The 23,033-nt window shown below is 43.3% G+C and overlaps 1 protein-coding gene across 3 annotated transcripts in view; it reads left to right on the forward strand.

The window, feature by feature from the left end:
• TUSC3 (tumor suppressor candidate 3) overlaps nt 1-23,033 on the forward strand; it is a 317,666-nt gene that overhangs the window by 233,962 nt on the left and 60,671 nt on the right. The window contains exon 7 of one of the 3 annotated variants that reach the window (XR_016440710.1): nt 3,102-3,268. Coding sequence is in view for 1 of the 3 variants with exons in the window: in XM_090035996.1 (XP_089892122.1) it covers nt 3,102-3,165 (64 nt within the window). In the remaining 2 variants the exon portion in view is untranslated. Of the gene's footprint in view, nt 1-3,101; nt 3,269-23,033 lie in introns of those variants that run through there. The other 2 variants (XM_090035996.1, XM_090035997.1) reach the window with 2 other exon arrangements.

Genomic DNA, 23,033 nt, shown 5'->3' on the forward strand with positions numbered 1-23,033 from the left:
CTCAAGTGACCTCTCATCTACAACTTTGATGTCACATCCACCTCTGCTGCAGCACTAGACAGCTGTGCCTGTTTCTGTCTTCAGGAACACTTCCCTTTTCAATAGTGCCCATCTTCAGCAGTGCTCATTTTTAACAGTATCATTTCTGTTCCCTGAGAAATGAACTTGCCAGCCTTTCCCATAACTGTACCTTTTCACACATTCCCCACTTACCTTTCTGTCTGCCTTCTGTGCCCTGGGAAGGCTGCAGTACAGGGAACCTCAGTGCTTGTCCCTATGTAACCTTAGAATGCTTAAGAAATAAAGATTTTGCTACTTATTTGCAACCTGGGAGAGCAGAGGGTGCATGATTCTAGCTGTTCCTGCTGCTGGGAAGAGCTGCTTGATCCAGGTCTACCCAGGGACCACCCGTTAACAGGAAACACAGAACTGGTTTTGGCGGTTGGGGGTGGTGTTGGTGGAACTATGGATGGAGTTTGGAAGGACTAATGATTGTGTTTTTCAATGCATTAGAGATGGATGGGGGCTGTATTTCCAGCATTTGCAGGAAGGAGCATTGTTATGCTCTTCTTAGCCACAGAGGATAGCCTTAGGGTTAAACAGGTTGTTGTACCCAAATATGAGTTGCTTTCTCCCTTGATTACTTATGATGTGTGAAATGGCCTAGGGCCCTGGATAGGTGCCTTTGGTCCACCTCAGAGAAAAGATGAGGGGTGGGAGGGATGACCTTACAGTTATTCACAGAATTTACAACCACTGGTACCTTGAGCCCTGTGCATAGCCCACCCAGGGTGGAGGATTAACAGCAATACCCACCCCCGCCCATAATTTTGTAGATACCCACAAGTGGCCCCTCCTGCCTAGGCATGGTCCCTTTCCTAGGAAGTGAGGTTGGAGGTTTCATCTGTATAGCCAACCCTTGCTTAACGCTGCTTCGCTTATTGCTATTTCGCTATAACGCTCATTTTAAATTAACACCTGGTTGAATTTAACGATCAGTGAGTTTCATTATAATGCTCGTGGTCGACATCTTGGGTCATTAAAAATGCTTGTGGTCACCATCAAAAACTTTGGGTCATCAGAAACTTTTGGTTTCGCTTAACACTCGTTTCACTTAATGCTCGGTTTTTTGGGAACCAATTAAGAGTGCAAAGTCGGGGTTGCCAGTACCTGGCTCCCCATCTCTTCCATGTAGTGCCGCATAGAACCTTTCATTTACATGTGCAGGGCTTGCTCTGGGGGCATCACCCTTTGTGCTAGGACTGGGAGGAGGGGTGGGTAGCTCTGAGTCTTGAGGTTCTGGGTCTTTGGGTCTGTATCTGGGTCCTGGGACTGGGGTTCTGGCTCTTTCTCTCAAGGTTACAGAGGTTTGGATCCTGTTCAGGGGACACATCCCCCCACCCCCTGGCCAGTACCTTCCTGGTGTGCAACATGGGGCTGTGGAGAGGGGACAGATTTTCCCAGTCCCAAAGTTGACAATGGACAGGGGTTGCTCTACACTTGTCTAGAGCAGTGGAGTTCAGCCCCTTTCACAGTCTCTCACTGGAGGGGAATGGGAGTCCAAAGCAATGCATGCTGAAATGGCAGAGGGCATCACAGTATCTCCAATTGATAGGGTAAATGTACAATTCTTCTCTGGTAGAAGCTGTACTGGAGGTAATCTCTACCTCATGATTCATGGTAGAGATTTCCATCATGCATGCCATTTTTAGACTGAGGGAAGCACTGTGAACACATTAACACCTAACATTTCTACAGAGGAACTGCAGTTCTACCAGTGGAAATGTAACACTTGTACATACCTCTCATGGCAAATTTTGTTTGATGCATCATTGTTGCATGGTAGTTTCATACCATACTAAACAATTGCAAGAAAATTTGGGAAAAACACTAAACTATTGGTTAATTTCACATATGTCCATGTATAGTTAGAATATCTTATTTTTATGAGGGATTTTTTATTAATATGTAACGGTATATAAATGCAAAGCAAAAAGAGACTGATGAAACTCTAGGAAAATGGTACTCAAATATGAACAATCAAAAAAGGATGGGAAACTTCAAAGGACAATATTCTAAGTTTCAATTTGATTTCATGGTGGTTGCATTAAGGCAGGGGTCAGCAGCTCTTGGCCCATGGGCCAGATGTGGTCCATGCAGAGATTTGATCTGGGCCTGTCAAGGTTAGATCTGGCCAGCAGCAGCTTTCAATAGCATGTAGAACCATTGGTGTAGACAATCAACAGCTGCATGCAGTGGCAGGCAGTAACTGGCAAAGGAAGCAGCAATGGCTGAGTTGAAAGTGGTGGCCCATCTTGTAGCCACACTTTGGCCCACCATTGGTAAAAGGTTGCTGACATCTTACTTAGGGGATAAGAAACTGCACTTAGTACATCCAATAAAAGGGAAATTATGTTCATTGCATTGAAATACAGGTTAACATTGGGCAGTGAGACCCAACAGGAGAACAGCTGTGGATCACCATTAAAGGTGATTGCCCTCTCACCATCTTCATACAAATATAAGTGCTTTTCAGAGGAATACAGATGGTTTCCTCGTGGTTGGAATTCTATAGATATTCTAAAGTTCACTGTGATAGAAAGGCAAAAAAGTGGCAACATCTCCCAGGGTTCGCAAATTCTGTCCAAAATTTGGTCAATCTAGGTCCCACAGGCATGCTTTAACACTGAACTTTTAATAAAGCCATACTTCAGTACATCCTTAATCCCATCATCTCCCCATGCAACAAAGCAGTGGCTAAAAGCAGTGTTAGGCAGTATGTCAGAACTATTACTTCTGAGAAGAACTTGAAATCTCTTTCAGTGTGTAAAGTGCAGAAAAAAATCTGGCATAAATACAGATCAGATTTTAACTATGTGTGATTTACAAAATCTGCATGGTCATTCTAGTATATTGTATTTATTTGCATATTAACTCGCTTTAAGTATTTTTAGCTTTTCACACTAGCTTTATACTTAAATATCTTATTGCTTATGCACGATTTTGCAAAACAGGTTTTATTTTAATAGACACAAATAATAATCCTTCCATTTTCAGTGTTCTTAATGATTTTTTTTTTGTATTTTCTTTTTATTTTACAGAGTTACATACATGGGAGCAGTCAAGCTCAATTTGTTGCAGAATCACATATTATACTACTACTGAGTATCCTTCAGAATGGTAATGAATAGAAAAAGGAAAGAAAAAGCAGAGTCTTCTATTAAATGAAATTGTTCTTGACAGTGAATGCTACTGAAGCCTTAAACAGGTATTGCACATTTGGCTTGCTTACTATGCGATTAACCAGTGACTAAGTGTTGTTAAAATTGTTGGGGATTGAGGTTGCTGCTGGTCCCTAATATGCATCTCTCAACCTGCTAACTTTCACTGGCTGATGGTTAGTATTTTTCTATATCTTTACATCAATTGTCAAAAATGTATTTTATGTATTTATTTCCACTACCAACTATTTTTATAATTCTCATCTCAGCTGTCATCTCTGATAAAATCACTAGGGAGAGCATATAATTTTCAAAATGAAGAATTAGTTTATTTATTAAAATAAATGATCCTTCACATACTTTGATTTAGAAAATGAACACCTAATTATGTAAGTATGCCATTATTACACAAACGTGCCTGTACGAAACATTGTGTCTACTAGTTCAGTGGCAAAATTCCTTCAGTCCCAATCTGGGCCAATGACAAGACAATTTCACTATCTTCAGAGTGAATTGGATCAAGATCTTTGTGAACATTTCTTAATAATAACATGCAAAAGAAATACAAAGCCTCTGTGTCTTCTTTAACCCTAGCTCCCTCCAACTTTTATTTTGAAACTTTTATTATGAAAACAATAAAATATGATTTATGTAATTGATCATAGTTAACCTTCTTCTACACGGGGAAGAGAGAGAAATAAATCATATTTATCAGATTGTGGAACAATTGCCAAAGCTTCATGTTTAGGAAGCATAATTACTTCCCTGTCACCTCCAACAAATTTTGGGAGCTTGGTCTCTGGATTAACACTGATGTTAGACCTGCCCCTACTCCCTTCAGAACTCCCTGAATCCTTTTAAAGGTGGGGTTTTTTTCAGGCTGGCAGCTCATCCCACATACATTGAACCCCCGGAAAGGCTTCTCCACCTTTTGTCCCCTTCATGTAGTGAAATTGCATCAATTTTGCTGCTTATGAGGTCTTATTGTACCTCTGATCATAATTACATTGAAGTCAATGGAAACTTTCCCTGGGCTTCACGTGGTTTGCATCAGGCTGTAATGTCATAATTAACCTTCCAACAAGTTGAGATGTTACCACTTAGAAGAGATGGCGGCATTTTGACATTACCATTTCCTAAACTTATACTGGCATTTAAAAAATAATAATAATAAAGAATGTGTCACTCGGGGTTTGATGATGACTAGATATACCTGAAATATGAAAATAGAAAATTGCATCAGGACAAATTGCATCTGTGTCTCTGCTTAGCTTTTCCCTCATTCATAACAAATCTGTGATCCAGAGTTGTACACTTCAGAAATTCTGCCTATGTGATGGAACAGGCTGGCAAAATCCTTCAAACCATGTTATTTTAGACCTTTAACTATGATTTTGCTGCTGGTGGTTTTTACTGGTAGCTTCTCTCACTTTATTGCTTTGTTTCCTTCTCTTCAGCTGATGAGTAACTCCAGGTTTGAAAGGCTAATCCTCTGGTCTCTTTAGTATAATATCTCTCAAACAAACTCTTTCTATTCCCACCACACCACACCAAAAGAAAAGTTCTGCAAGTAGAAAGGAAAAACTAATTATTATAGCTAGATAGCTCTTCATAAACATCGGAGCAGACTATATAATGCTGCCCCAAGTCTTCGTTATGCCAAAGAGTATTCATAAGACATCACAGTTGCCAAATTCTTCATTGTTGATAGTGCAGAAGGCAGGGCAGAGTGGCACGTTAAAGCTTAAATCATCCAGCAATGCATAAACTTCTACAGTTGGTACTGGGTTTATGACCCAGTCCTGATACCTTGTTCTGACCAATACAGGTAACTAACTATCTGTCTGTACTCATTGCCTATAATGTGATTGTGGCTCAGTAGCAGGGATCCTGGTTTTCTCTGCATCACTGGGGCCATGTCACACCCAACCCACTCACCTGCCATGATATGATTTTCCTATAGGTGAACCTGGACTCACCTGGGGGTGATATAGTAGTTCTCTGTGGGCCATGTGTTATCGTGGTGGTCTATCTTCTGTGGGGTTTCTCCTCCCCTACAGCCCACCATTTTCTGCTTGGGTGTTGTTGCCACTCTCACTAAGATGTTGAGTGTGTTGCTACCTGCTCTTTCCTGCAGGGAGACTGTTGGGGCTTGACTCTGTGGATCCAACCACTGCCTTTGGTTTTGCAAAAAGGAAAAACTAAACAGATATGGTCAAATGGTTCAGACCTGGCAGCCAGGCAGGGCACTGATGCCTTGCTGCCCCAAGTTGTTCCCCTTTTTCAGAGTCATGGGTTGTTTTGGGCCTTGTGAACCCCTCTTGTCCCCACTCTTGGGCCCCTTCTGCCTCTTGATGAGATGTTTTCTCTGAGTGGGCCCCTTCCTGATCTGGCACCGGGCCAGGTCTGCCTTTGCCTCAGAGCAGTCACTATCATGCCTGTGCGAGGCCAGTGCTCCCCTCAGCTACTTGCTGGCATGCTCCCTATTCTCATATGGTCCTGATGGACCTGTACTATCTGAGGGCCTGTTTGGGGAGACTTTTCCTCTGTTTCCCCTTGCAGGCTTTCTGCGGCTACCTGTTTTGAGCCCCTCTGGGCTTAGGTCCTTCAGCATGGGCTCCTGGGTGAGCACTTGGCCCTTGCTGAAACACACATAGGGTCCTGCTTGGCTCCATCTGCCAGAAGGCCTTCCTATGGTGTCTCTTGGGTGTTCATGGTAAAAAAAGTACTCACAGCTTCTCCACAATCCCAACTGGGAGAGAGGCAGCTGGTTCCTCAGCTGCCACACAGAGGGCAGCCAGCTGCGGGGAACACACCAGCTCATACTCCCCAACAGTGGGAAGAGTGTCCTCTTACCCAGGGAGGACATGCCTCCTCCCCGGGCCCATTAGCAGGGGTAAAAACAGGCAGACCCACTTCCAGTAACCTGGCTGCTCTTCTCCCATGCTCCAGTCTCTGGTGCTCTTTTGGCCTGCTGCCCTGGGGCTCCAGGTGAACCAGAGGCATCCTTCTGGTTGGTGCAGAGCTGGCCAAGTTAAGTGCAGCCCTGCCCTCCATGCCATACCAGGCAGGTAACTTGGGTGTGCACCGTTACAGGGGCTTCATTCTGAATAAAATTTGAATGGTATAAGTTGTCTCCTAAAGTACATAAATATATATTAGCTAACAAAGGAAACAGGCAGGCAAATATTTCATCTTCCAGAGCTAGCTAGCAACCATTCTTCCAATGTGGTATTTATACCAGTATTCCATCCTGAGTGAGTGATCAATGGAACAGGATATATAGCTTGCTAGGCATCCTTGAACAATTGTGTTTCTTGTACATCATCAAACAATCTTGCTGTAACTGACCTTTTATTTTTGCAATTTTTTGTGTTTTAAATGTAATGCTCTCCTCAAATGGAAAGAGAACCCCATGATGAAGTATTCTCCTTTCTCATTTTTGCCATATCTAGTCTTTTACTATATAGTTCTTGGAAAACAAAGAAGCAGCCCACAATTTTTATATTCCTATTTTTCTATATTTTTCCCTGAACTGTGGTAGTAACAGTTTATATTTCCTGTAGAGCCCTAATGCATGATACTTTGATTTTAATATGCCCTGTTTTATGCATCAGCCAACTTGGTACATGTATTTACAATGTGATTTCTTGTTTGGCTACACATCCTGCATTCTGGACTTAATATCTTTCCTACCAGATAATTTAGCTTTAACATATCTTGTACAGCTGTTTTCCTAAAACACGAACTTGAAAAATTCTCTGTTTTTCTTTTTCTGTTCATTTCTGCCTCTTTATCTTGTCATCCCAAGGTCTCCACAGGAGTACAACCTTTAGTTTTGGAATTTTATCAAAAATCCAAATCAGTCCATCTTCGCTGTCTCATAGATTTTGCTATTATTGCACATTCATTTTTCCTGCTATCTTCAATAGCTCTTCAACAAGATCTTCAACAGCGTTCAGTCCTTTTCCTCCATCCTTCTTGGAAGATGCCTGATATCTGAGTTTATGCTCATTACATTTTATTTTGCTAATTTATGTTTGTCATCCTGCCCACTGCCTTTGGATCAAGTCTTCATTCAGTTTACTAGATGAACCAATAGAATACTGCGTAACTGCAGTGCCAGAATACTACGTAACTGCAGACTAAAGACTAAGCTTTAGTCTTATCTCTGTTTCATTAATTGAGCTTTGTTTTTAAATGTTTTTAATAACCCTCTAAGTAATCTTTCTGTAATTTCTGTAACGTCTCCCTCATTTCTGTATAAAAACTTGCTAAATCCTTAGTGTTCAATAGTATGATATCTTTTATTGTCAGATTCTGTTCTTTTCAATATTCAGGCAGGATGTTTTTAATATCTTAAGATAAGAAGATATGCATCCCCTTTACCCCAAGACCATTCTTACTTCTTGGGAAGAAAATCTTATGGTTTTAATTATTGAGTAAATTATTTTAAACCATATTCTAGCCATGTAGTTTTGTTGTCAATATAAGAATAGATCTGAAATAGGATTCTTTCCTTAATAAATGTTATTTATGTAACTTAGCAATGCAAAAAAACAGAAATAAGAATATAACAAGGTGTTATTTGAGAAAATCCCACACTGTAGTCTTACCTCACATAGTATTTTACTATAGTTGTCCAACTGCCTACTTTTCTAAGCTACTCCGTATACATTTCACCAACATATGTATTTTCATTATTTGAAACATAAATATAATCCATTCATGGGACTCAGTACTATATGTATTTACGTACCATATGTATTCAAATGCAAGACAACCCTGAATGTTAGACAACTCCTGAATAATTAGATTCTACACACAGAATTAAAAAAAAATATTAGAATAGACCAGGTATGAAATTTAATTATTAGAGCATCATCTTAAATTCATCCCCGCCACTACTGCTGGTGGTGGGAGGGAGAGGTGATGAGGCTTGCAGTAATGGGGCAGGTGGTGGGGGACAGACAATGGAAGAGGCAATAGGGGAAGGCATATGGTAAGGCAGACTGTGCGGGGGAGGTGGTAGGAGCAGGCAGCTCACCCCCCTGCTTCCTGTCACCTCCCTCTTGCCCTCATTGTGCCTTTCCTCAACCCACTCCACAGCCTCAAATTGTCCCAATTCTCTGTTCTGTTTCACCCTACTCCCATCTCCATGCTGCTTCTGCCACCCACAACCCCAGGTCCAGGTCCCCGTCCCACTTCCTCCCATCTCTCCCACCCACTGAATTCTCTTCCCACTACCTGCCCCACCACCCCTCCCTCTCCTTACCTTTGCTCTGCACCAGCAGGCTCCTATCTTGCTGAAGCACAAAGCATAGCTCCAGCACACCCCATAGCATTGGTGTGAAACTGGTACTGCTGTTCCAGCCCAGCCCTGTAGCAGCACCAGCAGGGAGCTGGGTCTGCTGCTCTGAGACCAGGCTGGGACAGCAGTTCCTGCTCTGTGCCACTGCTCCTACAGAGCTATACTGACGCTCTATGCCCCGGTCTGCAGCAGGGAAAGAGCCGACTGGCAGGAGTAAAACAGAGAGGGAAAGAGAGAGGAAGAAACAGTATGGGGGGGAGACCAGGGGCTGCAGGGGAGGAGTGGCAGGGTGTGCAGAGGCAGTGGAGCAGGTAGATGGCAGCTGTGGCCCTGGCTTCAGCTCCAGCCCCAGTCCCAGGTTGAGGCCAAAGTCACATCAGCTTCCTGACCCCTTTTCATCTCTCCCCTCTCCCGTTCATACCGCCCCCCCTCGCTGCCTCATGCTTCATTGTAAGGCAAGGGGCTTTTTACCACTTGTTAAATGGAAGGGAAAACCACATCTTCTATAAGTACAGAAGCAGTGTACACCATTATCTGGGAGAATGGTTATTCAGCAGTGCTCCCCAAGGGATAACTAGGCCTAATGGCCACAAACTTCTGGAAGGCCAGTCTAGACTGGACATAAGAAAAAACTTCTTTACAGTTTGAGTGTCCAGGATCTGAACAGACTCCACCAATAGGTGGTTTAAGCACCTACTCTGGACTCATTCAAAAGGCATTTGGATTCATGTCTTGCTGGGATCATTTGACCCCATCAGATTTCCTGCCTCTGGCAGGGGGTTGGACTTGATCTTGTGAGGTCCTTTCCAGCCCCTAACGTCCATGAAATCTGTGAAATGATTAAATATGGTAATCTGTCCAACACAGTAGGAAAATTATTTTGTTTTCCTTCTGACATCAGTCAGTATAGTTTTGCATACCATCAGATCATACTTTATCCCATATCACTTCTGTATACTTTTGTTAACATGATTTGTCAGCATCTTGCTAATGATTCCAGTAAGAAGTTTCCATATCATTAGCAAGCAAATCACGGGTCTTAAATTTTTAATGTAAAGGGTTTGAGGTGGGGCAAGAGACACATGCAAGCTCATCTGGATATGCCTTTAGAGATTTCAAAATCTCCACGGGTAACAATTTGCAACTTGCATATGCCACCGGTCTTTCCAGTCCTCCATCCTCCTGCATCAGTACCACTCCAAGGTCCGCTTCTGATGCATCTGTCTGCAACACAAAGGGTTTCGTAAAATTGGGTGTGTACTACTTCCTCTTCGCACAGAGCCTTCTTCAGTAGTTGAAAGCTTCTAACCATTTTCCCCCTTTTTTGAGGGTCCTTTTAGTGCATCTGAGAGTGGTGCTGCCAGGTCCGAGAAATGTGGTATGCGGGCGCTTTTCATCTGCCCCCTTCTTGACCCAGAACAGGCGTGTGTAATATTCAGAGTTAATCTCTAACCTGTATAGTATTGCTGCCTTAACAGCTTCATAGTCCCAGGCGTCCTCCCTGAGGAGTGTTCGGTAGGCCGCTTGGACCTTCTCCATGACTAGGGTGCCTAACTGGCTAGCCCGGTACCCCTTGTCCAGGCCCGTCAGGATGGCATGTCTTTCAAAGTCTTCGATATATGCCTCTGGGTCATCTTCACTGGTCATCCGGAGCATTTTAAATGTGGTCAGGCCGTGTCAAAGCCAGTCTTGTTGACGCCCCAGCATTTGTTGCTGTGTATCCAAAATCTGGGTCAGAATCTGCAAATTCTGGCCTAACACATCAGGGGGTTTCATGGCCACCGGTTGCACTGCACGTTGTTCTTCCAGACTCTGGTTCTCAGAATCACAGAGATTCCCAGCCAGTGCTCCACTTTGTGCCTGCCTGGCCTCAAACATGCACCACACATCCCCGGATGTTTAGAGTTGTCCGCTTGTCCATCCCTGTGGGCCTGCTGAGTAGATGTCCCTCCCCTAGATAGTCTCTCTCCCAATCTCTCTTGCATGACTTTGTATCTTCTTCAGTGGTGGGGAGTCCAACTATTGGGGTCCTCTCGGTTGTGGGACTGCTGGACGACGATCTTCTGCGAGACTCCACCTCCCCTCTACCTTGCCCGTACGCCCTGCCTTGACGGGTTCTTGATGTGCTTCGGCCAGATCCCTGACTGTTGTTGCCCCGTGTCCTCTTGCAGAGACGGGCTGTAGGTCAGGCAGACCAAACCCTGGACCTACCCACCGAGTGTTTCAGCCATCTAGCCTCCCTTGAGACTGCAAACTCCCTTCTCTGGTTTAGCCAACACTCGGGCTCTCTATCATGCCTCACAACCCCTCCAAAGGTAGGAAACACAAAAAGGAAAAAAGTACCAGAGACTGAAAAATACAACAGGTACTTATGAGACTCACTCTGCTCCCTTATCACCTGCTCCTACAGCTGGTCCCACCACATCAGGCCCCCGGACCTCTAAGGACTCTAGCTGACCCTAAACTGGGTCCACCCTGGACTGCAGGCTGCTGTGTCCTCCCTTCCACTCTTCGCCCAGCCTGTGGGTCCATTTGACCCTGGGTGATCCCCCTGGGTACATCTTCCCCATGTCTCCTGCTGGGGCAGCTCTATGATGCTGGGGCCCATCTTCTGCAGCCCTCCACACTGCCTATTCCCTTCATCCCCCACCGGGGACACCTCTTCGAGCCCTCCTGAGCCCACAACGGTCCCACCTGGTTGGGCGTCTTAACCACTGCTGGCCTCTCCACTTCTATTGCAGTAACCCCAGGCGTTCACCTCTTCCTGCTCTTCCTGGTCTTCTAATTCAAGTCCTCAGTCTGAGCAGGGTGCCTCTGCTTCCTCTCCTGTCCCACCATCAGCAGCATCTTCCCTGCAGCAGGCTTCCCAGTGTTCTTCCATGCTGCGGGAGACAGTCTTCCTTCCTCTTCCCCGCTGTGTGGACTCCATGAGCGATTTCCCGGTTGGCCATCCTCCGGGTCTCTCCCCCTCTTCTCCACCAGTGACTCTTTATCTGCTTTGTCCAGTTCCTGCTGCCCCCTGTATCAGCTGGCTGCAGCTGTATGAAGGCACAGCTAACAAGCCGCTCAGGTCCCACCGCCGTTTCCAGCTTCGCCACGGATCCTGCTACAGGTGAGGAATTTTCTGTTTCTTTCTTTTTCCTTTTCACTGCACCATTGAGTTCCTGAACCCCGGGGTTCCCCCCTGGCTCCTCGGGGTCTGTCCCTTGGCTTCTCCCTGTGACTGTGTCCTTTCCTGTATTCTTTTTAATGAGCACAGACCCTCATTTATGCCTTCTGGCTAGGTATACCTTTTACTAGAATTTCTGTATGTATCTTAGCTGAGGATGTACATTTCATAACCTCTTCAACCAAAAATTCTGAATTCCATTCCATCCTAGTGCTTTCCAGTTAGGTCTTTTTTTCAGTATTCTTTGTTCATCATCATCCATGATCTGCACTTCAGTTTGATTAATCACACCACTCTAGTCATGTTATCTTTTTTTTTTCAGTATGCTTTGCCAAAGTATTATATGGTGCCTTCCTTTCCTAGAGTTCGTTCAAAAAATCAATCAAGCTTAGTTAATTTATCATTATATTTTTTACATTTTTCTTCTGATTCTGTCTGAAAAATTACCCTTGGTCACCTTCAAAAACTTTGTTTTGCTGATAGTGTTGTTGTTTCTCTGTTTTGTTTTTAAGTTGCCTAGTATGTACCATTCTGCTTCAAACCTTCTTCAGCTTTTGAAGTGTTATGAGATATTTTTGTTTCTCACAACTGCAGTAATGTTGATCTTCTTTTTTCCCTTCTGCAATTCCATGTAATGATTTTCTTTTGTCTTAACCACCAGGACTTCCAGTTAAATCAGATCCCTGTGATGCCTTTTCCATGGCAAAGATTTCTTTTATTTTCTTCTGTAGATCCCGAGTTCTTTTATTGCTACCAAAATTGCACATCAATGCAGCTTTTGTAAACTTCTGATGCCATTAAAGAAATGATTCCCAATCAGGCTATAGCACCTTGAGTGCTTTGAGATCCTTTCAAGGATGTTGTGGTGTAAAAAGCAATGTTAGCACTCTTAGGGCATATCCACACTTGCAAGCATGTGCATTTGCAGCAGCTCAAATAGAAGTGGTACTAACTTGAGCCAGGGCTTTTTGCCTCAGCACACATGCTCAGACATACACTTTGTTGTGGAGCAAATTGTGCCACTTGGGGCAAAATAACCCTGCCTGGCTCCTCCCAAATCTACAGCCGGGGGACCTAGAGCCCGGGGCCAGCACCTGTGCTGTCTTCATCAGTATGAAAAGCTGCCCTGGCAAGCAGCTCAGGGCTACTCACACTTAGGAGCTCCTGGGGCCCAGTCAGTTGGTATCTGGGGACACTACCCCTTGTGCCAGCTGGACTGCTGCAGCAGCATCCTAAATCCATTTTTAAAAATACCCCAAAATCCATGTTCTTCCATAATTAAAACAAAAGAGCACTACACACACACATACACGGTGGTGCACTCTGAGCCTGCTGCTACCGACTCGCAGGTCTTGAGGACAGCGCGATGAGCCCAGCTGGGTCCTGCTGGCCCTGGGGCCACTCATGCTGCCTGGCCTGGCCAGTCCCATGCAGACCGGTCCCAGGGCTGCCAGGACCCAGGTGGGCTTGGCATGCTGTCCCTGTGTGCCTCACCGAGTCCTGCCTCTGGTGGCAGCACTACCTTCCCCTCTGTGCCTGCAGGGAGGTGTCACATGGTGGGACCTGGCCCAGCCCAATGCGGCTCGCTAGTCCAGCTTTGCACTGGAGCAAGTCACATGGCTCTGGGAGGCACAGCTCCTGTGCATGTCTCCAAGAGCCCTTCAATCTGCTCCAGTGCAAGGCCAGACTAGTGAGCCACACCAGGCTGGTCCAGGTCCCACCGCATGCTGCCAGCTTCACTATAGCTGCTCTGCACCCCCAACCCAGCCGCACACGAGCTACTATTCCCCCTGCCCTGCACACCCGGAGCTATCCCCTCCACCACTCCCCACACCCCCTTGGCATTCCCTTCCACTCCTCACAGCCCTCAACAGCCCCCGACATCCCCCTGCCACTCCTCACACCCGTTCACTCCCACCCACACCCATAACCCACCCCATGTCCATAACTTATTTTTGACAATGCCAAGGCAGCAGGAGCATCATGGACTCTTTGGCCACAAACCAGAGTGTCTGTCCTGGAGGACTGACTCCCTGCTGGCTCCAGCTATGGTCTGGGACCATGCCTTTCCCCACTCTTCTGTGGAGCGTTTTTTTTTGTTTTTTTTTTACCCCTGGATATCCAGGGGTCTGATTTTGTCCCCACACTGCAAACTTACAGTGCAGGGAATGTTTTTTCATTCCCGCACAATGCCTCTTGACCCATCTCAAACGGTTTGAGGTGGGGCAAGAGACACGTGCAGGCTCATCTGGACATGCCTTTAGAGATTGCAAAAAGGAATTAATGGCATTGAAAACATTATAACCTGTTGTGGTCTGTCTGAGTTCTTTGCAACAGAAAAAAAAATGCTCTATTCTTCAGTAGTCAAAAAATTGAATGAAATCTAAAGCTTACTGGCATTTTTAGAGGGGTTTCTTGAAAAGTTTGAAAACCACTGCCTTTCGGTATCACTTCAAGGCATTTATGAATGAGTTCTGTGAATTACCTAAGCTCCTGCTTTTCCATGCATTTGCAGGGCAGAAATCATATCCCCCTCGATAGATCAACCAGTTGATTCCAAAATGTTCTTGCTCATGCTGATCTCAGTGCTTTCATTCTTTTCTTTCTAAGTTCTTTAGTATGGTTAGCTGATTCAGTGGTAAATTTTGGAGAAAACAAATCATCATCTTCTCCTTCAAGCAAAAAAGGGGCAGGATTCTCTTTCCTTATATCCTTAGTTCTCTTTTTTAGGGTATCAAATCAAAAGTATTAAACATTATATGAAAACATAAAAAAATGTCATAACTTCAGGAAAAATAGTCTTATCACTGAATGGCAATTAGCCTTATTGCTGAAAGGCCGTCACATCACAGAAGGGGGCTTCTTTCTAAAAAATTCCCTCATCATCCCAGTAATAATGAGGTCACTAAACAGTTACTATTACCATCTACACCAAAAATAGTCTCAATATTTAGAGAGGAAAAAAGTCTGCTTGGCAACAAAGATTATCTTGCTTTGAGTTTCAGGTATTAGTCACATTTAGGTCAAATCCTTGTTTCTTTACATAATCTTCTTAGCAAATCTTTTTCTATTGATGTACTCTGTTGTGGACAGTGTTTAAAACATAGCTTTCTTGTCCCAATAAGTTATACCAGGGTGTTCAACCCAAAGCCATGGCCCACATGCCCCTCATTTGGCATGCCAGGGTTGAGCACCACTGAATTATATTAATGAATAGGAAACAATCCTACTTATCCAGGTGTACAGACCTGAGGCTATGTGAGCAAATGTTAGAGAAATTAGAGGCTGGAAATGCAAAGAAACCTTAACCCAGGATGCTGAAGCTGCCATCACAATCCAGCAAAAAGGAATTTCATGAAGGAACTGTTCCATAGTAGAAGGGAAAATTAGAACATGCCCCCAGACACTGAATTAATATTTTCCCCAAAAGAAAAAAAAATGTAATCATAAATATTCAAATTCTCCATGAGTTTGAGACATAACACTTCTTTTATAGGGGGGGTTATTCTACCCACTACACATCAAGTTGTTGCAATTCAGAGGGAGGGTAAGAAGTATCAAAAGAATATGTTATGATTGCACACACAGCTGCTTAACTATCTAAAAAGAAAAGAAATACAAACAGGCAACAGTAAGAATAGTGTGTCACTAAGAAGACTTACTAAGGAATAGTACAAATATGTAGGAACAAATTCTGGAAAGGCAAAAAAAAAAACAAAGGAAGAACTTGTAAGAGAAGTTTAAAAATGATAAAATGTTCTACAAATATGTTGGCTAAAGATGATAGTTCTAGGAATCTGGGTCTGGAGCTCAGTGGAGAAGGTAAGCTAGAAATGGAACAGGGATAAAAATTGAAACTGCTTTCTGCTTTGCTTCATTCTTATTTAAACAACAACAAAAAAAGTAAAATATGTCCAGACAACTACCAGAATCAGTATATGAAAAGCAGGAAGAGGTCAAGTATCAAAATATTTGACAAATTCAGTGAATTTAAGACAGCAAGGCCTAACAACTAACTAAAGACATCCATCATCTGCTTGTCAGCTCCAGACCCTGGGGCAGCACTGGGTATCTTGAATCAGTTCCAGAGGAGTCTGGGGCCAGAGCTGGTTGTCAACTCCAACTAGGACAGCCCTGGTCCATTTCAAGACAGTCACAGCTCCAGTGCGATCTGGGGCAAGGTATTGGGGTGCTGCTGGCCATATTTTTACGAGGCCCTAGATCAAGCCAGGGGACAAAGGGGGTGAGATAGTTCTGGGACCAGAGAGATACAAGAATTAGAAGACAGCTTCCATGAAGAGGGGTTGCACCCCAGGACCAAGGAGGCAGTTACCCTGGCATCAATTTGAAGGAGATAACTGGGGAGAACTTCCGAGAAGAACAAGCAACAGAACCAGCCTTCCGACAGGTGTTCAAAGAGTACATTGCCAAATTAGAGGGGGTGATAGAATGGCCATAGCTACTGGCAAGATATCCTCATTTTGAGGTAAGAGATGGTTAGATGGATTACTCGGGTGGGTATTCCCCAAGAGATACTCTCTAATCAGCATCCAAATTTTATGTCCCAAGTACTCAGAGATGTTTGTGAGACTTTTAAGATCTGTCACCTAAGACCATTGGTGTACCACCCACAGACCGATGGTGTAGTCAAAAGATTCAATTGGACATTGAAAGCTATGATCAAGAAGAGTGTGCAAGGAGACACTAAGATGTGGGGGCTATGTCTTCCCTCTTATGTTCACAGTCTGGGAGGTTCCCCAAGCATCCTTGGGTTGTTCTCCCTTTGAACTGATTTACGGACATAAGCTACAGGGTCTATTTGACATTGTTTGTGAGATTTGGAAAGAGAGTGAGCCTGGGAAGGGAAACGGCTCTTGCCAGGTTAGAGAGTAGCAAGAATGGCTTGAAAAAGTGAGACAGATTGCCCGAGATAATTTAGAGAAGTCAAACCAGTCAGAAGTAGAGGTACGACGAGGGCACCTGAAGGAGAGAATTGCAGGAAGATAATTTGATTTTAGTCATGCTGGTGGATTGCACCAGTAAGTTAGTTTCCAAGTGGCAGGGTCCTTTCAGGATATAGAGGAGGGCAGGCCCTATGAACTATGAAGTGGACCAGCCTGGGCAGCGAAAGGCTAAACAGATTTATCATATGAATCTGTTAAAGAAATGGGAAGAGCATGAAAATTACTTGACGGAACCCAGAGAGGTGGAAGAAGAATGGTCCAGAGATTTCCAAGAAGTTTTGGTACCACCACAAAGGGACTTCTCTAGGGGCTCTGTGATTCCTCAATGATGCCCCAGGCTGCCATTTGTTCTAATTCCCACTGCACTGGTAGGTATATGGCCTGGGGCATATACTCCAGCATTCCCTCACCACTTGCCCTGGGCTAGTCTAATCCCATGACAACAAAGATTATCTTGCTTTGAGTTTGAGGTATTATTCACATTTAAAACATTTACCAAAACCCAACGGGGCCATCCAACTCTTGTTAATTTTAAGAAGGTAAACACCATCTCCTTGTTCAATGCTTTTCCAATGCATGACATCAAAGAAATGTTAGGGGATAGGGCAGGCCAAATTCATCACGACACTAAATTTGACAAAAGACAACTGGCAGATTCCCATGGCATCTGAGGACAAAGAGAAGACTGCATTTGAAACCCCCTGGGGCCTATACCATTTCACGCACAGGCCCTTTGGTCTGCATGGGGCTACTGCCTCATTCCAAAGGTTAATGGACAATAATAGTTAGCCCATCAAGAATATGCAGTGGAACATAGCCCATCAAGAATATGCGGCCAAAAACTATACTTATGAGACGGGCTTTGGTCCTACAACCCTTTTGTTTCTCTATAGAGCACCAACCAGGATGGCTAACCATTGCTGCCAACTTCCTCTCAAGACTGAAAGATGTTTGACAGACAATGGTGATGGAAACGGATAAGGAGAACTGTGTTGGAGTACTGTGTCCAGTTTTGTGCGCCACACTTCAAGAGACACGGAGAACCCTCTGGAGAGGGTTCAGAGGAGGACCACTCTCATGATTATTAGTCTCCGTGAAACACCCTACGAGGAGAGGTTGAGGGATCTGGATCTCTTCAGCTTTTACAAAAGATGGCTGAGGGGTGACCTTGTAGTCACCTACAAATTTATCAGGGGAGGACAGCAGGGAATTGGGGATGTGCTATTTACCAAAGCACCCCAGGAAGTAACTAGGAATAATGGGTGCAAACTAGTGGAAGAGTAGATTTAAGTTAAACATTAGGAAGAAATTTTTTTACAGTAAGGGTGGTCAGAGTCTGGAATGGGCTTCCAAGACAGGTGGTGCTATCACCTAACTTGGAGGTCTTCAAGAGGAGGCTAGATAGTCACCTGGCTGGAGTCATCTGACCTCGGTCCTCTTTCCTGCCAGGGGCAGGGGGTCAGACAGGATGATCCATTGGGTCCCTTCCGACTCTATAATCTATGAATTTATGATTGTCAAAACCCCAGCTGTGGATGGGCTACCAGGTTTTGTGGATCAGAGGCTCCTAGCCAGGGAGGCAAGCCAAAGGGCTTCCCCCACTGGAGGATTTAAGCCATCAGGAGTCACTGAACCCCCATGCTCTGGCAAACCAGCCAGAGCTATTGGATGCAAAGTTTAAAATCCCCAATGAGGAAGCTGTCTCAGGTGCACTATTTAAAGCACCCCAAGTGCCAGGAGTCAGAGACTAGATAGCAACTTCAGTTTCAGTTTATTAAGGATTCTGGCTAAATGCCATGCTCCCAAAAATGACATAACGCACATACAACCATAATATAAATAAGTTCAAACAAAGTAACCGAACTATAAATAAATCTTATCCTAAAAATAGAGCCAATCAACATAAAAACATTATTAATATAAATCTAATAGTAAATCAAGACCTGAATCTATAATATCATTGTACATAGATCCACAATTGAGACAATAAAATAAAATATAATGTTAAAATGTATCATTCATATCAGTAATAAAGGATATTTAACTCTAATTGCCTTATCCATATAAGCAAAGATTGTCAGGACCTACAGGCATGGGCAGCTGGGGAGGTGGTAGCTCCCAGCTCCCCAACAGCTGCTTTCTCAGGTGCCCCAGGAACTTAAAAAAATGGGTATGCTGCTGAGGCTTACAGGTGCATACCCACTTTTTAAAGCTAAGTACAGACAGTCAAAAATCCTGAGGCTGAATCAATTCAGTCTTTGCAGGTTAGTTTAGGTTAGTCTAAACTGCACAGACTAATTTGAAAAAGATGTGAAACAGACATTTACCTTTTGATTCAGGAAATGCAGCCACATGTCTGCAGTGGCTCAGGTCAGAAGTCAGGAGGAGTTAGAGCACAGCTCTCTGGCTTTCTGTTCACTCCCTCTTCCTGCAGCCCCCAAGGTTTCTGGGATTTGCAGTCCAGAATTACAGCATCAGTACTCTGCAAGGTTGTTCATCACTTCCTCCTCCTGCTTCCAGCTGCCTCTGGGATTTGTAGTCCACAATTGTACCCAGAATTATGTTTGAGTGGAGGAAGGAGTGTTTCACCCCCCTCCCTGGCCCCAGCCCCCAGCTGGGGTTTGCCTGGTGGTGCAGTCCTCATCCCCCCCATTCCCCTCATAGACTGGGCTGGATCCCCACACTTGCCCTCGCCCCACCCCTTTGTCAGCCAGCTCTCAGTACTCCAGCTAAGGACCAGAGGGGCCAGGCCAGCCCTGTTCTCTGGGGCAGACAGCACAGCCGAACCCAGGAATGGAAAGCGTGCTGGGATGCTGGGGGACTGTGATTTAACTTGCACCAGGAAATGGTCTGGGACAGAAGTTACATAAACCAGTTTGACTCAAATCAGTTAAGTCTGATACTACATTCAACGAGGTTTATCTTAAACCAGTTTCAGCCATTTTGAAACTGGTTTATGTGCACTGAGCTTCTGTTCTGTTGCAAGTTGAAACCAGTTTCTGATCACTTAAATCAGTTTGTGTGTAACTTCTGTCCCTAGACCAAAAGTCCAGGGCTCAGTAAGTCCAAGATCAGGGACATGCTCCCTGATGTTGGAATTATGGTGTCCCATCTGCCTTGGGGGATGAGGCAGGAGTACTGGGTCCCAGAACCAGCACTGCCCTTAGCCCAATCCAACTGATCACATTAGGGGCCTTGGCTGCCCTATGTCAGAACCCTATGCTCACTTAAGTGTTAGGATCTGTTATGAGTCAACGTGCCAGAAATTCAATTTAAACCATGATACAAACAAATCACAAAGATATTAAGCACTATATGTGGAATATCCTTGTGGCACATTTGCTATATTATCTTGCCATAAATTAGCTTTAACATGTGTCTTATAAGCAGAAACACAGATATTTTGAATAGGAATCCATAGTGTCAAAATCATTCTGAACTGTGGTGGGCTGAGTATTTTGCAATGGAACAATTGCTATATTATTTTTCTGTAGTCAAAAAATGAGTGAAACCTAAGAACTTGCATTTTCCTAGGGGTGCCTTGAGTCTAACAAAGGGTACCTTCAGCTTAAAAAAAAAGAAAGTGAATTGTTAAGGGGCATTAATTCCCTTCCTCAAAGATCATGATTACTTATTCATATTCTGTATTTTTAGAAATAATTAAATAAGGCCACAATGAAATGCTGTGAGTTGTATTTTAACTAAAAGTACTCAATTGTATGGGAGATGTGAGCAGAGGTTGTTCCTTTGCTTATGTTTGCTCTTTTTTATTTATTTTTTTAATAAAGGGGTTTGTCCTTCAAAGCAGCCATGAAATTTAAAAGAAAATCTAGAAACCAAATTGCTAAAGTTTAGCTGTGGTTGGCAGGGAATGTACAACATGCCTTAAGACAAATGAACTTCCATTTACGTTTCATAGTTCACTAGTCTGACTTGGGAATCAAACTGTGATATCTTTTTCTTCCAGGTAAATTATTTAAAATAAAAAGCCTACTAATTTTTTCAAAAGGTACCTGGCTGCAAGAATGAATAGTTTCAGGGAGACTATCAGTGCCTCTTGCAAAAAGAATTCTTAAGGTTTCATTTCATGGCTCAGTACTATCAAGCTGAGATTTGGGATGAAAAGAAAATTCACAAGCAGTATGAAGTCTTGTGTATAGACTTGATCCGTTATGCATGAAAGAATTAATGTTTCCTTATCTTCTTTATGTTGGTGGTAATTATTAGTTGCTCCATTGCCACTGGTACTCTAAACTAAATGACTCCCTGTCTCTCATCATGATTGTAAATATTTTGGACCTTTAAACTGTAAAGATACTGATGTGGAATTAGACAATAACAGAGTAGACTAATTTTCATTCATTAGGCATCCAGATTTCTCCAGGATCACTATGAGCTATTCAACATGTGTTTATTGATCTCTTTTTTTTTTGGTTGCCAAAACCACAAGTTAGATCTTGGTCTATCCTGAGTCTTGTGCTGCATAGAAAAAGTTCACTGGAGATGGGTTGGCAAGTGATCAGTGCCACTTAACTGATTTAAGTTAAACTGGTCTAATGAACTTCTATCACAGATCATAATGTTTGTTAATTATCTCTTCCACTCTGCTGTCTTTACACATCAAAACATGGCTTCAATGTGTTTGAAAATCCCACATAAACATACCAATTCATAGTGTTGCATCTTTTGGGGAGAAATAGTTGGTTTTGTACTTAAGGTACTAGACTGAAATTTAGCAAATCTGGGTTCTGTTTCATGTTCCTCTATATACTTTCAATATGGCTTTTAGAAAATCATTTCATATTTCTATATTCATTTTTCCATCTTAAAATGGGATCAATGCACTTCTTTCCCTATAACCTTTTGTCACACCTGTCTAAGTTATAAACATGATTGGGCAGGCACTGTAAATTACTGTAGATATATATTATATCTATCCTAAGGGGGATCCAGTTGCACCAACTCAGGAAATACTGCTACTACTTCTATAAATAAGAAACTAGTCATTCCTCCTCCTCCTCCCAAATTTAGATTTTCCATTGCTTCTTGCCATCTATTAGGTGTTGGTTTCATCTTTTCATATGCATATGTGAAATTTGAACAGACTGAATTTCATGCAGTTTACACAAATAATAGTTTCCGTTTTATATTGAACTATTTCAAAATTTTGACTTCCTTGCATGGAGAAAAAGCGATCAATAACCCATCATAGAAATTGAAATATGCCTGAAGTAAAATGAGTATGACACACCACAAAATAGAGTATCAAAATAAGTACAGATGCTCTTGAAATAGATTTGACCTGACTAAACTTGAAAGCATGAAAACAATAATATATTTGGAACCAGGAGAGCTTGACCCATTAGTACAAGCTCTCTGCTCTGAAGAGTTTGTAGTCCAAGGGCATAAATCTGCAAATGTATGTACATGAAGAGTGGGGCTGGCTTCATATACATTTTAGCTGTATTGGGTAACCTCCTGCCCATGCTCAATCCACTCAGACTGACTGCCTGTCTCCTGCTGAGCCCTAACACATGTTCAGTGCCACAGTAATGGATCAAAGAAAAAACTTTTAAGGAGAAAACTTGGATTAATTAGATGCAGTCTGTCTCAGCACAGCTCTGCTTGGTGTTGTATAGATGTACTCTATGTACTTCTGTCCTTACTACTAAGAGAATTTAAACAACTTAAAATTTTTTAGCATTTTTAAAAATTGTGTGTGTGTGCATGCATGCATGTATAAGTATTAAATTATGTTCAAACCTTTTCCAAAAAATACTGTTTGCTTCTTACATGACAGCAATTTCTGGGGAAAGGACAGTGTAAGTTAGCTACTGACACTACTGTGAATACAAGAAGAGCAAGAAAATTTAGACTTATGACATTCCATAATACTTCTCCATCAAGTGTTATCAAACTTATAACAGTTTCATTTTGTCCAGCAACAAAAAATATTCAGTAAGTCAAAACTTCAATGCTGTCAATGCAAAGGAGAAATGATTAAGAAACTTAAAGGACATATAGGAAAGGCAGGAATTGACAGTTTTTTTGACAACATGGGCCACTGATTACAACTCAGCCCCTACTGTGGTCAGCCAATCTCTGCACTTCCAGTGATCAACAGATGCTGTGGAGGGAACAGATGGAAAAGGGCAGGTGGTATACTCCTGTGGACACCTCCTCATGCTGCTTGCAGGTCAGCTCCAGGCTCTTCCACGCCAGATCTAGCCCTTGCTCCATAGGTTGCTGACCCCTGGCCAAGGGGATTAAGTCCATCCTAGGTGAAAATGGTGTGAAAATAATACACAAGTTCCAAAATATATGACTGACTTTTTTCTCATACAGGAGAAAAGGGGAAGAAGTTGTAG

This window comes from Crocodylus siamensis, chromosome 2, assembly GCF_052110815.1.
Source record: "Crocodylus siamensis isolate JL-2025a chromosome 2, ASM5211081v1, whole genome shotgun sequence".
NCBI classification, from domain to species: Eukaryota; Metazoa; Chordata; order Crocodylia; family Crocodylidae; genus Crocodylus; species Crocodylus siamensis.